The sequence below is a fragment of the Fusarium mangiferae genome (assembly GCF_900044065.1).
Source record: "Fusarium mangiferae strain MRC7560 genome assembly, contig: FMAN_scaffold011, whole genome shotgun sequence".
NCBI classification, from domain to species: domain Eukaryota; kingdom Fungi; phylum Ascomycota; class Sordariomycetes; order Hypocreales; family Nectriaceae; genus Fusarium; species Fusarium mangiferae.
This window is the reverse complement of record NW_024573931.1, coordinates 1042518-1057518: the sequence shown is the minus strand read 5'-3', so window position 1 is coordinate 1057518 and position 15001 is coordinate 1042518. Positions and strand designations below refer to the sequence as shown.

Sequence of the window (15001 nt, the reverse complement as noted above, 5' to 3'; positions counted from 1 at the left end):
TTGGGCGAAATGGCCATAGATTGCGAATTAGACAACGTAATGACAATGCAGCAATTCTGCCTATCCCCGTATGCTCAATAGAGCGAATCGACCAACGAATGGAAATAAAAGTAAGGCTAAAATATTTGTAGATAAATTGTGCATATATAAGACTGTATTTCTCCATCTAGCCAGCTTCTTATCCGTCAGACTTCAACACGAATCCCGGAAGTCAATTGACAATAAAGAAAACCATCCTTAATCCTGTGGTTCATTCTCAACAGTTTCCGTGTGCTTTTCATACCAAGCCAACTGATCAGTCATGCGCTTGATCTCTGAATTTTGAACAGCCAGTTTATCCTTCATCTCAGCCATCTCACGAACCAGAAACTGATTCTCAGACACCAACTTGTCCGCTCTCTCCAGACGCTCTTTGTTCTTTGCCTCAATGGCAGACACCCGCTCAGGCCATGTTGGAGTCACGATGGATACCACGGCAGGTCTCTCCTCCATGAGTCGTGTGCTCTCCACGCCAGGATGCTGCTCGGCTGCTGGTATGACAAAGAGGGGAGACTGATGCCCCTTGCCCTTGATGCGGTAGAAGCGAGTTAGAAGATCTATGGGAACAATGCCTTTGGCGTAGACTTTGCCCCCTCGTTCTTCGTTCCAGATTCGTTCGCCAATGACACCGCTTGCCTTCCAGATCTTCTCCTTCTGCTCGACCTGAGCTTCGGCAACATCTATAAGACGGTGGATGTAGCTTCTGATGTCTTCGCCGCAGTTCACGAGGATGTACTTATCCTGAGGATAGACAATCTCACGACCCCCTGAAACGCCATCGGCACCGGCGCGGCTCAGCATCTGCTGCGGGACGACGGCTTCTCCTTTAAGGACATCGGTAGCGTTGGCATAGTTGATTTCGAGTTCGTGTATACGACCGACGAGATGTTGGTGATGAAGAATCCATTGACCAAGAAGACAGTTTCGAGCAGCTTCGAGTTGCGATTCTCTCAGAGGATGGTTCTTTTTCTTATCATCAGGGTCTTCGAAACCAGTTGGAAGAATCGACATTAAGCCGCCAGTAGATGAGTACTCGTGATCGATGATCTCAAGACACTCGTTGGCATGCATGATGAGATCGTGGTGCGACATATAAGGACGACGAATATCTCCCTCCTTGGCCGAAGGACCAAAATCCTCAACCTGTGTCAAAGGACAACGGTGTTCGATCCCGTGCACTTCGGACTCAGACTTGACGACATTGTGAAGAGCAAAAAGAGGGTCATGGTGAGACGGGTCATCGTTCTCATAAGGAGTATTGAGGTCGTTCAGCCAGTCAAAAGCCTCGTTCTTGTGGAAGATCCATCTTTCGGGATCGACCTCCCCCGTGCCTACCGGACGAGTGGTAGTAGACGGAGCAAGCTTGCGGATGATATTGGTCAGAGATTGGGCATGCTGCTTGAGGGCTAGAAGGGTGGGAGGACGGCCGGACGAGAAATAGGAACAGTTGATGTGCTGTAGAAGTTCAAGGTCTTGAGGGTCTAAGATGCCATTGTCTGGGGTGAACCAGTTGGATCTGTAGGAAGTTGCATAATCGTTGGAAGGGACGTAGAGAGGTTGGGTGCCCTCCTTCTGCTTTCCAACTGCTCGCAAAGATACCATCGTGAAGTAGAATACAGGTGTTGGCACAGAGTGATAAGAGGGTTACAGGTCGATGGAACAGAGGTTTGAACAGGAAGACTTTTCTTTGAGAGAATGATGAGTATATCTATTCTTAAACAGACTTAAAGAAATATCTCTAGGGTTCTGTCACAATGTTGGCGCCCGTAGGGCCGGGTGATTGATGTGATGCTATTCAAAGAACAAAGAAACCAGTTCTTTGTTGGAAGTGCAATTTGCTGTGGGACGCATAGACATTGTTTGAGCAATCAAAAGACTCGAAAAGAGTCAAATTGTTCCTTTCTTTGTCTTTATGGTAAGATGCTATCGGATGAGGTACTTGGAGATTCAAAAAGACAACAACCTTATCGTTCACAAATCTTGGTCAACTGTAGAGTATCAAACGTTTGTCCAAGAATCATAAATATCGATAGATAATACATATCTCCTCATAAACTAGTTTGTCTTGAATGGATCTACTCTTGTTGGCGAGCCACAGTCGACATGAATGAAGCGTGAACCCATGCTTCCATATCCAGCCGGGAGTATTGATCTACGAACCTGTCATTTCGCTCCCTCTGCTAGAGAGCACGCTGGCATCTCGGCTAACGTTCCAAGATGGTACAACAGTAAAAAGTTGGGTCCTCACACAAACATCTGTTCATGGTTGTACATAGAGAGCATAGTAGCTTTGCGTGCACTAGGAGCTCGCCTCTTTATGCAGGGTCGAGTGCTGCATTTCTGATACGTAGCCGAGGGAATGTAGGCTTCATCAAGGGCAACTTGGATTCAGACCATTCTTTGTGTTCCAAGCCCGATTCCAGGCCTCAATCAACAACGGTTCGTTACCCAAGGTTCTCTACGATGAGACTTGACATACTTTGTATGCACGGCAACAGTTGAGGCAGCCATACGCCGAGTAGATCAGGAATGTTTAAGCAAACAGCCACAAGGTGAAACACAAATGCCGACGTTCAGATCCTAAGGACAACCAAGGGATTGTCGCCGATGGTCGTACGGCATGTGCACACGTGACTGTGCTTGAGTTAGACAAAGGGCTGTGCACTCAAACGGCCTCGTCTTGACTCTCAAGACGAGTTCCAGACGGGAACAACGTTTTAGAGCAGTCCGTAATAGTGACGCAGCCATGGGAGGCCCAATTTATGAAGCCGCAATATGCTTTGTTAGGCGACGTTTGCGGTAACGGCCATGGCGGCCCTGCAAGCAAAGCAAAGGAAAGCCAAAAATCGAGGGAGACATGTGGGAATTCAATAAATTCATGTCAGAGGAGATCTCATTGGTCAAACTGCGACATCTTGAAGGTTGATGCGTCAAGATAAAATTACAGGCACGTACCTCGGCCCAGTCAGTGCCAGTTTGAGAGTGAGAGCTTGACGCCAGACCAGACCATTTCAGCTGAACCAGCATCATCTTAATTGCGCTAGGACCAGATGAAGTATGGCGCATACCTTTGTGGAGAGTCTAGCCTTTGGAATGAATGATTGACTGGGGTACGTGGATGAAGTTGCGATCGTAGTATTTTCGTTCTCAGATCTTGAGGCCAGTTCTGAAGAAATGACTGCTGTGTCTATCTCTATCGCCAAGCGGTGAGAGAGTCATGATGTCGTTGAAGAGATTCAAAGACATCGATGGGCATCAACCTTGACAGACTAAAAGAACAAAGGATGGTCTAATGATCAAGACAGGGGCACTGAATGGAGCGACTCTTGCTCAATGAACAGTAGTGCGATGATCAAAAGAGATAGCCAAGTAAACAAACCAATGGAGCTCACAAGGTAATTATGATCGCAGATACAGTGACTGCACTGTAAGTCAGATCGTCATGAAGCTACCGTTACGGGGAGACGTGATTTGACTTGGAGATCGGGGGAAGAATAAAACGAAGCTAATGTAGTTGATGTCATTGGCGTCGAGGACGGGACTGGATGTTCCGAAGTGAGGGAGTCAGTTGGGCTTGTGATGAATTGAAATGGTAGCGCCACGGGAATGAGAATGAGAATTAGAATGAGAGAGTCTCAAAAAGGTCGCGGAGATTTCCAGTCTTGGCAAACACTCCCAAGTCCTAAAAGGGGAGACGATTAACATTCCGATCCGGATCGTCACTGGGGTTGATTCATTGACTTTTGACAGAGACAGAGTGTTTGTGCTCATCATGCCCGCTAACTCGATGGCGGATGGGTTCAATGATTGTGGTTGCGGATGTGGTGTTGATGGTTGATGGATGCATCTGACATCACAACATCCAGATAGAAAGTCGATCCCTGTCAAGCTGTCTCGCCTCTGTCGTGTGTGCGTGTAGTGTATGTGTAGGTATGCATGCATGGCAACACGGGAGAGCGTCGTGGCTGTGCCTCTGTTTGATCGAGTGTAGAATCGACAACAGTAGCTGAACTCGACAGTCAAAAAGACGTTGATGCATGATCTAGATCGAGGCCGAGATACTCGTGAGGCACAGAATAGCCAAGTCTAGACTTGAGATGCCGTAAAACATCGGCAGCAGCCTCACAGACTCACCTCTGTTACAGCCCAAAGGTCTTTTTCGGCTCCCTCATTTTGTCTTGTCTCCCTGGCAGCCCCCTGTCCGTATGCCCGTGCTTCATGAACTGAGGCATCGCATCACGCAGCACCAAATCAACATTAGTGAGCGTGACTATTTACAGTAGCGCAAGGGCAGCGGGATGAGGTGTCCAGGTCGCAGCGGATAGTGGGTTTGTCCCGTAGCCAAGCTTCAACAGCCGAAATTGAGGAGGAGGATTGATTTCGTACGCAGGCCCTGACCCTTTTGGAGATTTCCAGAAATAAAGTTTTCGGGGTGACAATGGGATCATGAATTACTCTTCAGAAACAGGGTCTTGTTTTAGAGTATCATTTTTCGTATTTGCCCAGCCCATCAATTACCATTCGTTTCAAATCGCATGCGTATTGCACAAGTTTTACCGGTTTCTCGTTTTACTGTCACCGTGCTATCGTCCGGGATCAAAGCGTCCATACCTGCAGACTATCAGTTTGCATTCGGAGAAGGGCAGTGATTTGCAATGCCTTCCAAGGCCAGCTGTCCCAGGTTCCAGATAGAGATAGAGTGCCGGGGCCCTGGCCTCTGGCCTAGACCCTCCACTCCATCCATCTTCAATTACCGCTCGCTGATGATGGAGTGCACCAGAGAGCGATTGGCCAGTGTCGATCTAGCCCCAAACCAGGATTTGGCCTGTGTTTCCCAGCCTGCCAGCAGACCTTCAGGCACTTGGCGATGAGCCTGCAGGCTGGGCGCTACACTGTGACGTCGACATCAGCACCTTGTGCCATGCCAGCTTGTCAAGTCACCCTGACGTTGATGCATGGCATCACACCTTCACGCTGGATATCTTATGATAATATTCGTAGCAACTATAGAAGAAGCCAAGATGGAGGAATTCAAAAGACGGTATAAAGAAGCCATAATCCCTCCATGCTCAGGGGGAGCATAAATTGCAAGCAGCCGCGTTTTTTTCACTTCTTTTTCGCGATTCTCTGCTGTTTTTTGCTGGGCTGAGACATGACTTCACCTTGATTAAGGGGGTCCTCCTAGTGCTAAGCTTTTCGTCTTTGGTCGCATTTTGCACTACCACAAGCTACAAGCCTCCTCCCATTGGATTCACACACACCCACCCCTGACAACCTGAGCTGAGCTACCGTACCTTAGCCAACATCTGAGGAAACCAACTTTTTTTCCTGTCTAATCTAACTAAAGTATCTATTGACTGGACTGGATACGTTAATTACATATAGCCCGCCAGCACCATCCACCTTCTGTTCTACCTTCTTTCGAGTTTTCGTTCTTCATTCCTAATTTTGGTTGCAAGTGCGCGGATTCGATTGGAACGCGCCTGCCTCCCGTCTCAATCTAATCTATCGGCCACCCGCCCCCCGCCAACGGAAGGGTCAAGGTACAGTGCAGCTTGCGGTTCCTCCCTTGGGTTGCTGAGCTGTAGCTGGACGACGCGGCCCAAGTGCCAACTTAATTTCTTCGATTTCTTCCTAATAACTTCACTTCACGACCTTGTCGACGTTGCGCGTCGAATTAATCGAGTCGAGAACCAGCAACTGATTATAATCGCCCCAAGCAAGGGCTTATACCAAAACATCCACCCTCGACGTAGTTCAAGATAACTGCAATTGGACGGCAATCATGGGAAATTTCATCAGTTGGTTGGAGGATAACCTCCCTGCCCCCGACACGAGCAACTCGGGCGGTGCCAGAGGAACGCAGCCTCAATCCCTTTCGGGTACGTTATATAAATGAAAACTTCATAATGCGATGCGAACTAACAATTCTCAGGCATGGTTTCGACTCTCGTTCCCGTGCTCATAGTATCGGGAGTCTACCTCGTCGTTTTCCTTGTCTTTCGTAAGTCCAATAGGCGATTCTATGCGCCTAGGACGTATCTGGGCTCCTTGCGTGAGCAGTAAGTCGCAATGCGCTCCTGAAACTCTGAATATCAATTCTAACGCCTTTTGCAGTGAACGGAGTCCCGCGCTACCTAGTGGTTTATTCAACTGGATTGGAGCTTTTTGGAAGCTTCCCGATGCCTACGCTCTTCAGCACCAGAGTCTCGATGCATACCTCTTCATTCGATTCCTTCGCATTTGCTGCACCATCTGCTTCGTGAGTCTTTGCCTCACGTGGCCTGTTCTCTTCCCAGTCAATGCCACTGGTGGAAACGGAAAGAAGCAGCTTGAGATTCTCTCATACGCCAACGTCAACATTGACGATTCGACTCAGAGGAACAGGCTCTACGCCCACTGCTTCATTGCCTGGCTCGTTTATGGCTTTGTCATCTACACCATCATGCGCGAGTGCATCTTCTACATCAGTGTGCGACAGGCTTTCCTTCTTACTCCCCAGTATGCCAAGCGCATCTCATCCCGCACTGTTCTCTTCACTTCTGTCCCCAAGGAGTATCTCGATGAGGCCCGCATTCGCACTCTCTTCAACGACTCAGTCAAGAATGTTTGGATCCCCGGTGACACCAAGGACCTTGACAAGATCATCGAGGAGCGCGACGATGCCGCCATGAAGCTGGAGAAGGGTGAGGTCAAGCTCCTCAAGCTATGTAACAAGGAACGCATCAAGTCCATGAAGAAGTCGGGCACCGAAGCCGAGAAGACTGCCTCTGCCCCATCTGACCCAGAGTCCGGAGACCTCGCTGCCCGCTTCATCCCCCCTAAGAAGCGACCTACACACCGTACTGGCCCTCTGGGACTTATCGGCAAGAAGGTTGACACTATTGAATGGGGCCGTGAGGAACTCAAGACCCTCATCCCCAAGGCCGACAATGCTCAGGCTGACTGGCTCGCTGGCAACTATGAGAAGCACTCTGCTGTGTTCGTCGAGTTCTACACGCAATCTGATGCCCAGGCTGCTTTCCAGACTACCACCCACCACCACGCCCTCCACATGGCTCCTCGTCACATTGGTGTCAAGCCTGATGAGATTGTCTGGAAGAGCCTGAACTTCCCCTGGTGGCAGGTTATCATTCGCCGATATGTCGTCTACGCCATCATTGCTGTTCTCATCATCTTTTGGGCTGTTCCCGTTGCCATTGTTGGTATTATTGCTCAGGTCGACACTATCAAGACCCTTCCTGGTCTTACTTGGATCCAGGATATTCCCTCGGTCATTCTTGGTGTCGTCTCTGGTCTTCTGCCTTCCGTTGCTCTCTCCATTCTCATGTCATTGGTTCCTGTTTTCATGCGACTCTGTGCCAGGCAGGCTGGTTGTGTTTCTATCTCTCAAGCCGAGCTCTTCACCCAGAACGCATACTTCGTTTTCCAAGTTATCCAGGTCTTCCTGGTTCAGACTTTGGCAAATAGTTTCGTTTCGTCAATCGCGACAATTGTCAAGGAGCCTAGTCAGGTCTTCAGCATGCTGTCATCTTCCATCCCTACCGCCTCCAACTTCTACATCTCTTACTTCATTGTTCAGGGTCTAACCATCGCCGTCGGCGTCCTGACTCAAGTTGTTGGATGCATCATTTTCAACCTTTTGTACAAGTTCCTGACCAGCACACCACGATCCATGTACAACAAGTGGACTACTCTCAGTGCTCTCACTTGGGGAAGTCTTATGCCCGTCTACACCAACATCGCAGTCATTAGTAGGTAACACCTAAGCTCATATGTTGAACATAGCTAACCTTTCTCAGGCATCGTCTACGCTGTTATTGCACCTGTCATGCTCTTCTGGTCTACCATCGGTATGGGCTTGTTCTACCTTGCCTACCGCTACAACATTCTGTTTGTTACCGAGACCAAGATTGATACTAGAGGCCTTATCTACCCTCGCGCCCTCAAGCAGCTCTTCGTTGGTGTTTACCTTGCCGAGATCTGCCTTGTCGGCATGTTCATTATCTCCAAGGCTGCTGGCCCTGCTGTCTTGATGGCTGCCTTCCTTGTCTTCACCATCCTGTTCCACATCTCCCTCGCCAAGGCTCTTAACCCCCTTCTCTACAGCCTGCCTCGCTCCCTTGAGGTTGAGGAGGAGCGAATTCAGCGAAGCCTTCAAGGCTCAGAGTTGGAGGACGGACATGTCCAGAATGGAGAGGGTGCCGCTTCCAACGGTGCCTCCAACGGCGCTGGCAAGAGCAGCGGTGTTGGCAAGTTCGTGCCTGGCGGTACTGACAGTGTTCAAAAGAAGGGTAACTTCTTCTCCAAGTGGCTCAAGCCCTGGATCTATGCCGATTACGCAACTATGCGCCAGTTGGTGCCTCATGAGCGTAACATGGGACTCGAGTATCCTGAGGAGGTCGAGCGTGACGCTTACTTCCCACCTTCAGTCACAAGCGAGACACCTATCCTCTGGATCCCTGCCGATCCCGCTGGTATTTCCAAGCAGGAGGTGCTCAACACGAGCAAGGTGATTCCCATCTCAGATGAGGGTTGCACTCTCAACGACAAGAACCACATCGAGTGGGACACCGAGGGAGCACGACCTCCTATCTGGAGCGAGAAGATTTACTACTAAAGGTGGACATGATTTTGTTAGTGTGATTGATACCCAAACACATGCCAGCTATCAGGCTGTGTTGCTTTGAAGACGTGGGAGTGGTTGGAAGGAGATGATGGAGGATTGGGAAACTGAAGAAGGAAACGACAGTATTGGATTTGCGGATAGTTAAGACGGATATGTTATCAATTGTGTCATGACATTTTAGTATATCCTTGTAAGCAGTTGTTAGATCAGATGGTTACACAGTCAATGAATCCTAATTCTAATGAGTATTGCTTACGAGTCGGTGACTTGCATCAGTGAGTAGGAACAAGATAGAGTATGAAGATATCTCGAGCGAAGAGCATGGGAGATGATATGGCTTCACGATTCAATACTCAAGGTTGGCAATGCCCATAGCTTACTCGGACCCTGCCCAAACCAGATATGTCTAGTCCTGCATATCTTCTATCTAGATTTAAGGTTCCGCGATAGTTGATTGGGCAACTTGAAGTAGTATGATCTCTCCACACAGGATGGCCCTTACCTTGTAATTCGCAGTCGGGTTACAACTCGCCAAAGGATGGATGAGGCTTTTATGACTGAGCTATTGGTTCCAACTGAAACATGGGAACAAAGGGCACAATGTCAGCTTGAAAGCCGAGACATGTGACACATGGAGAACAAAGGGATTGATATTGGCATACAAAGAGAGAGAGGGAGGGCTTACGAGTGCAGATGGTTTGGTTGTTGGGGTGAGTTGATAGACGAAACAGGGATTTCCTTGATCGAATGGGCTTAGCATTAGGCCTGGAGCACCTACTAAACTTTACCAGGAAACGGATAGCGGTAGCCACAATTGAAGCCACAACCGCCATTGTCGTTAAAGCCGTGGATATTGTGGCCATTGGCGACAATTGTTTATGTCTGCAGTGATTGTTGGTTGTGGCACAATAGCGATAATAACAAACTACCTGATCAGTAAAGCTCAGCAGTTGAATACTGAAGTGTACTGCAGCTTTTAGCTGTGGCACTTCCACATGTGATAGTCTCCCTTGACAAAACCCATGTCCTTGTTCCCGTCCGTAGCCAACAAGGATCTAAAGAGCTCCCCTCCATCAGCTTCTGATGTGAGTGATGGTCCCACAAACCATGGTTGTCGTGCCAACGACCATCAACAATCACCTCGTCGAGCAGAAAGCGGCAAGTCATTCACATTCTCGCGAATAGGATCTTGGTTTTTAGCCCGGCTCTTGACAAGATAGGTCTAATCGCAAACCTTGCTTGTGTGATTGATTGATAGTACGATATTGACATTGGGCGATACGGCTCCAGATCCCGGATGCACTTGCCCTTACCTTACCTTACCTTACCTTACCTTACCTTCCCTACCTTGCTGCTGAGATCCCCTCATCCCTGCTCCTTCTCTTTACTTCTCTGCCTGTGCCTGTGCTCGCTTTCTTCCCGCTCAGATTCTCTCTTGACTCTCTGCTTGCTCTCCTACAATCCAATCTAAACCTGGACATCGACCCCATTCGTGGCCTGTTCTTGAGGCCTTTGCATTAGCATTATTAGCAGGTTTGGTCAATATTGAGTCTTGAACAAGGTGCGCATAGACCGAGACATTGCGCAGAGACCCTTGGGCATTCCTTCGTGTCGATCAGCAGAACACGTACGACTCTTTTGCACTGCAGATTCTCAGACTCTACACATACTCACAGTAGGGAAGTTAGGGGAAGTGAACAACTGCAAACAGATACCATCCAGCTTTCGAGCTACACGGTGATGGCCATGCTCTGAGCGCTCAGTACCATCGTCGGCGAGAAAACTACGCTTGGAAAAGCAACTGCGATTGCTTCGCCCATACCATTCGAATTAGCGAGTCATCTCAACTTCGCAGAAACCGCAATGACTCCAACGATCACCCGCAGCTGTCGGCCTGCGCAAGCAATGCCCAAAATGACAATCTCTACTACTCTCCTCCTCTGCGCGAGCACACTTCTGCTCGCCTCTCCCGCCGCCGCGCAAACTTTCCCATACGTGCCCACAGAGATTCTCATGCCCGACCCAACATGCGTTGACGGCAGTGTTCCATGTAGTGCTTCGAACCTAGCATACATCTTCCGACAAACAGCTTCAGGCAATGTTGAATTTCGATCCCTCGACTTTTCCAAGAGCATCGATGCAGACGAGGACAGCCTTGAGCGCGCAAGCAATGATACTGTCTTACCTTTTCTCGATGGTAGTTCCAAGAGCACTGCCTTCGGTGCTGCGAGAACAGCGAACGGCTCTGTCCTCGTTTATGCAGGTGACTGCGAATCTGGTAGCGGCGATGTTTGGAGTTTCGACTATAGCAACGATCAAGGCAAGTGGTCTCGTCGGGGTCTCAAGAACGGCGGAGACACCCGTCGCGCACCGTATTTCCTTGGAGGCACTGTTGCCTTTTCCTCCAGCCTCGCTCCTGATATGGACCAGCCAACTCTTTATACTTATGGAGGAATGTGCGAGACACCCGAGTCTGGAAGTGATACGACGAGCTGGCAGAGCAATGCCAACTACACCAAATCGATGCTGAGACTCGCACCCCATGATAGCGATGCTTTTACCTCGTATGAGATGAGCGTCGCTTCCAGTGGTGGACCAAAAACACCCATTGCAGGCTTTACTCTGACTGGTCTCACGCCCTCAATGACCAATAAATCTGGCATTGTGACGCAGCAGATGAGTTATGTACTTCTTGGTGGACATACCAAGACAGCCTTTATCAACATGAGCACTGTCGCTGTGTGGAATCTTCCCGCCGAGTCATGGAGTTATGTCAACATTCAAGCTCCAGATGTTGGTACGCCAAAGTCAGATCTTGCTGTGAAAGATACGAGCTCTCAGAATCGCCGCAGGAGCACTACCACTGCGGATAATGTCTACAGTCGTTCTGGGCATACTGCGACGCTCAGCGAGGATGGAAGCTCTATCATCGTTATAGGAGGATGGGTTGGCGATGTTAATACCCCTGCTGAACCGCAACTTGCGATCCTCGAGATGAGTGAGATCTACAGCGGCTGGCAGTGGAAGATCCCTGATCAACAACCTGATTTCAACGGAATCTACGGCCATGGCGCTGCAGTGTTGCCAGGAAATATGCTAATGGTCTACGGCGGCTGGGAGTCTTCGGGCTCTTCCTCTCGGAAAGTCAAGCGTCAAGCCTCGTCTGGAACACTTCGCTTCTACAATATCACGTCAGGTTCATGGGGATCACAATACACAAACCCCGCCTCTAGCTCATCGGATGATGATAACGACGCGCCCAAGGATGATAACAAAGGATCAAACTCGAAGCGCCTTGGCCTCGGTCTCGGCCTAGGCTTTGGTATTGCTGCCCTGATCGGCATCATCATTGGTGCTCTGTGTTGGTACAAGAGACGCAGACGGCATATCAGCAAGCGAGAAGAAGCTGTTAGGGCGCTTTCTCAAGATCCCAACTACTATAATAACGAATACCCCGAGATGATGGAAAATGATCCTTGGGGGCTCGATAGTGCCCCTTGGTATGGTACTGGCGAAAGCCCCTATGCTGCTGGCGAGCGATCTCTAGGCTACGAGTCTATGAGGGGCGCCCGAAGTGGTCATCCTGGGCTTCACATTCCACACAAATCTATGGCAAGACCGTCACGAAGAGGATATATACCTACGGGGCCACGGCCTACAAGTTTCCCGGGTCCAATTCATCCGATTTATGAGGACGATGAAGAGGAGACCTATCACAACCGAGGTCTTTATGATCACGTCCCGACTCCTACATCAGAGGTTCCCTCAGATCCTTTCCAGACTCCAGTCGCAGGCGTGGGTCCGAATAATATTCCTCACCCCATTTGCCTGACTCCCGGAGGCGGTAACAGAGCCTCGGCAACACCTAGCCCTGAGAGCCCGCGACATGATCCAGAGGTTCAAGATTGGGTCACTGAAGTTGATGCTGCGGAAGGACTACTTGCACGCATGAATAGTCGACGAAGCCAACACCAGAATGTACAGAACCTCGACAGCGCCGAAGGCTTGCTTGCGCGCATGAATAGCCGTCGAAGCCAGAACCAAGGAAGCGTGGGTCACAGTCAGGGTCGTTCTTCACCAACGCGGCATAACTCGACCCGTTCAGCTGCTCTACGAGATGATGAATCGCGAAGCGGATCTAACTTGTCCGAGTCAGCACGGAGCGCAGCGGAAAGCATCAAGGCTAAAGCACGTCAACTCAACCCTCTCGCCCCAGCGTTCCTAGCCGCTGGTGCCGAGCACCCTAAGCCAGGCAGTTCGTCGTCTAGTAGTTACAACACAGCCCGCTCGTCATTTGGTGTTCTTCAAGCAGAGGGTCCTTCGTTACTTATGGGAGATCGAGCTCCTCGCTACGATGATGATGAACCCTCGTCGCCGTCCAAGTCAAAGCCACGTAGGGGATGGCTGGGCTCTCTTCGGCGAGTGTTCTCAGGGGCTAGTACCCCAACATCATCCCGCGAAGATATGTCTGGCATACGCCGTTCGTTTGATCAAGAGCCCGTGACTGGTGACTACGAGCCCGGCCTGGTTGGTCTACGCGGCGAGCTTCTTAGAAGGAAGAAAGGTCGACAGGACTGGGAAGGTGTTGAAAGCGATTCGCATGGCGCTATGATGTCTGGTGGAGCCGGACTTGAGCCTGGAGCTGAGTCTGACTGGGATATTGAGAAGGCTGTTGAGCAGCGATTGGTGCAGGTCATGTTCACTGTCCCTCGAGAACGTTTAAGAGTTGTTAATGGCAACGAGGAGGGCAGCGATCGAGAGGACGAGGTGCCGATGGAGCCACACAAGGCTGAGTTTGTTGACCCAGACAACGAGAGCCAGACATCAGGAGGTGTCAGTATTCGCGAGAAGCGGGATGAACGTGGATTTGGACAAGCTGGCATTCGGCCAGTGGCGGAGCCAAAGAGGGACGACGAGATTAACGAAAAGCAACCGCTTGTTCAGGATGATCAAGAACAGCTAGATAAGAGGCGTCGTCTTGAGGAAGAGGGACAGCGGCTGATGGATGAGAAGCGTGCCGAGGAACAACGTCTTGCAGAAGAGAAATCTCGACAAGCACAACAGAAGGACAAGGAGTCTGAGAAGAGAGAGCTACCACAACCTACATCACAAGAACAACAGCAACCCCCTCCAGAAACACTACAACAAGCGAAACCCCCTCATCTTCAGCCACCTCAGCCTCTCTTCCAGCGCAGCTCCCGGGATTCTTCACCGTCGTCATCGCGTTCTCCTTCTCCTCTACCATCTCCTGGCCACCCGTCTCACTCAAGACGACACACGCGAGGCAACTCAAACAACTCTGTCGGCGGCTTCCTCCACCCAGATCTGGCTCCACTAGAGCCACGCTTCTCGCACGAAACAGACCGTTCCTCGGGTGTACTTCTCGAAGCTCAAGCAGTTCCCCTCACACGAGAACGAGCTCGAACACGCGTCTTGGCTATGGTCGATAGTTTCGAGAGTCTAAGTCGCGAGAACAGCCCGAGTCCCACACGGTTCCAATAGTCGGAGGAGAAAAGACGCAAAAGGTTATGCACAGAGCGTGGATTTGTTACTTTGGTTTGCAGGGTGTTTGGGTGCAGGATAACCGGAACATAGGGTTTGCTTGATTTGGAATTCGTTTCAGCATTTTCAGGGCATATTTTATTTGGATTGTCATGAGTCTTGGATCTGTATATATATCATCATGTATCTATGTGCTCAAGATATTACCCTATAAGTGGGATACGATTAAAAAGACAGGAATTCGCTTTTACACTTCATGCCCATTCTTGATTTAGTGCTTCGCCGTCTCTAACCTCCTTATAATGTTCCTGTCTACAGAGTATTCCACGACGTTGACCTTCTAGGCTCATCATTTAGCCACGAGGATATCCACAAACTTATTAGACTCCATCGTCTCCAGCCGTAAACTAGTTGGTTTCAACGTGACTCCCACTTTCCGCGGCATTTCTCCATAGTGCGTTTTCAAGACTAAAGTTGTAAAGCCATGGGCCACGTCAAATGTGGCGTTGTACGCCTCGCGAGCGTCGGTTCTGCTCTATTCAAGCCGCGGACCGCTTGACACCACGCGCGATTCATGTTGCCTCACGTTTCAAAGCCAGCAATAGATCGCTTGAGGTGATGACTCAGTATAGATCACAGGGGGACGAGTTGCATGTAGAGATGGAGAAAGAGGCGGATAACTTCACCGTGGAGCTAGCTTGATCACAAGTTCTTTCTTTAGTGAGCGTCATGAAACTCAAGAAAGCGGTCACTCTTGTGTCACAGAGATGAAAAGTGAGAGCAGTAGTTGCAGACCAAGAAATGAAGAGAATACTTTTGGCCGCTATCTCA

General features: G+C 49.8%; 3 protein-coding genes across 3 annotated transcripts; 2 read left to right on the top strand and 1 right to left on the bottom strand.

Moving 5' to 3' along the window:
• Window positions 1-237: 237 nt before the first annotated feature.
• FMAN_10176 (uncharacterized protein) lies at window positions 238-1641 on the bottom strand (the record flags this gene model as incomplete). Its single annotated transcript, XM_041820820.1, has 1 exon — window positions 238-1641. One exon carries the CDS (start codon window positions 1639-1641, stop codon window positions 238-240), a length of 1404 nt encoding a protein of 467 aa, XP_041686663.1.
• A 4183-nt stretch (window positions 1642-5824) lies between these two features.
• FMAN_10175 (uncharacterized protein) lies at window positions 5825-8659 on the top strand (the record flags this gene model as incomplete). The annotated part of the gene is made up of 4 exons (XM_041820819.1): window positions 5825-5921; window positions 5975-6101; window positions 6157-7793; window positions 7842-8659. The coding sequence occupies 4 exons, from the start codon at window positions 5825-5827 to the stop codon at window positions 8657-8659; spliced, it is 2679 nt and encodes an 892-aa protein (XP_041686662.1).
• Window positions 8660-10531: 1872 nt separating this feature from the next.
• Window positions 10532-14170, top strand: FMAN_10174 (uncharacterized protein; the record flags this gene model as incomplete). The annotated part of the gene is made up of 1 exon (XM_041820818.1): window positions 10532-14170. One exon carries the CDS (start codon window positions 10532-10534, stop codon window positions 14168-14170), a length of 3639 nt encoding a protein of 1212 aa, XP_041686661.1.
• Between the last annotated feature and the right edge of the window lie 831 nt (window positions 14171-15001).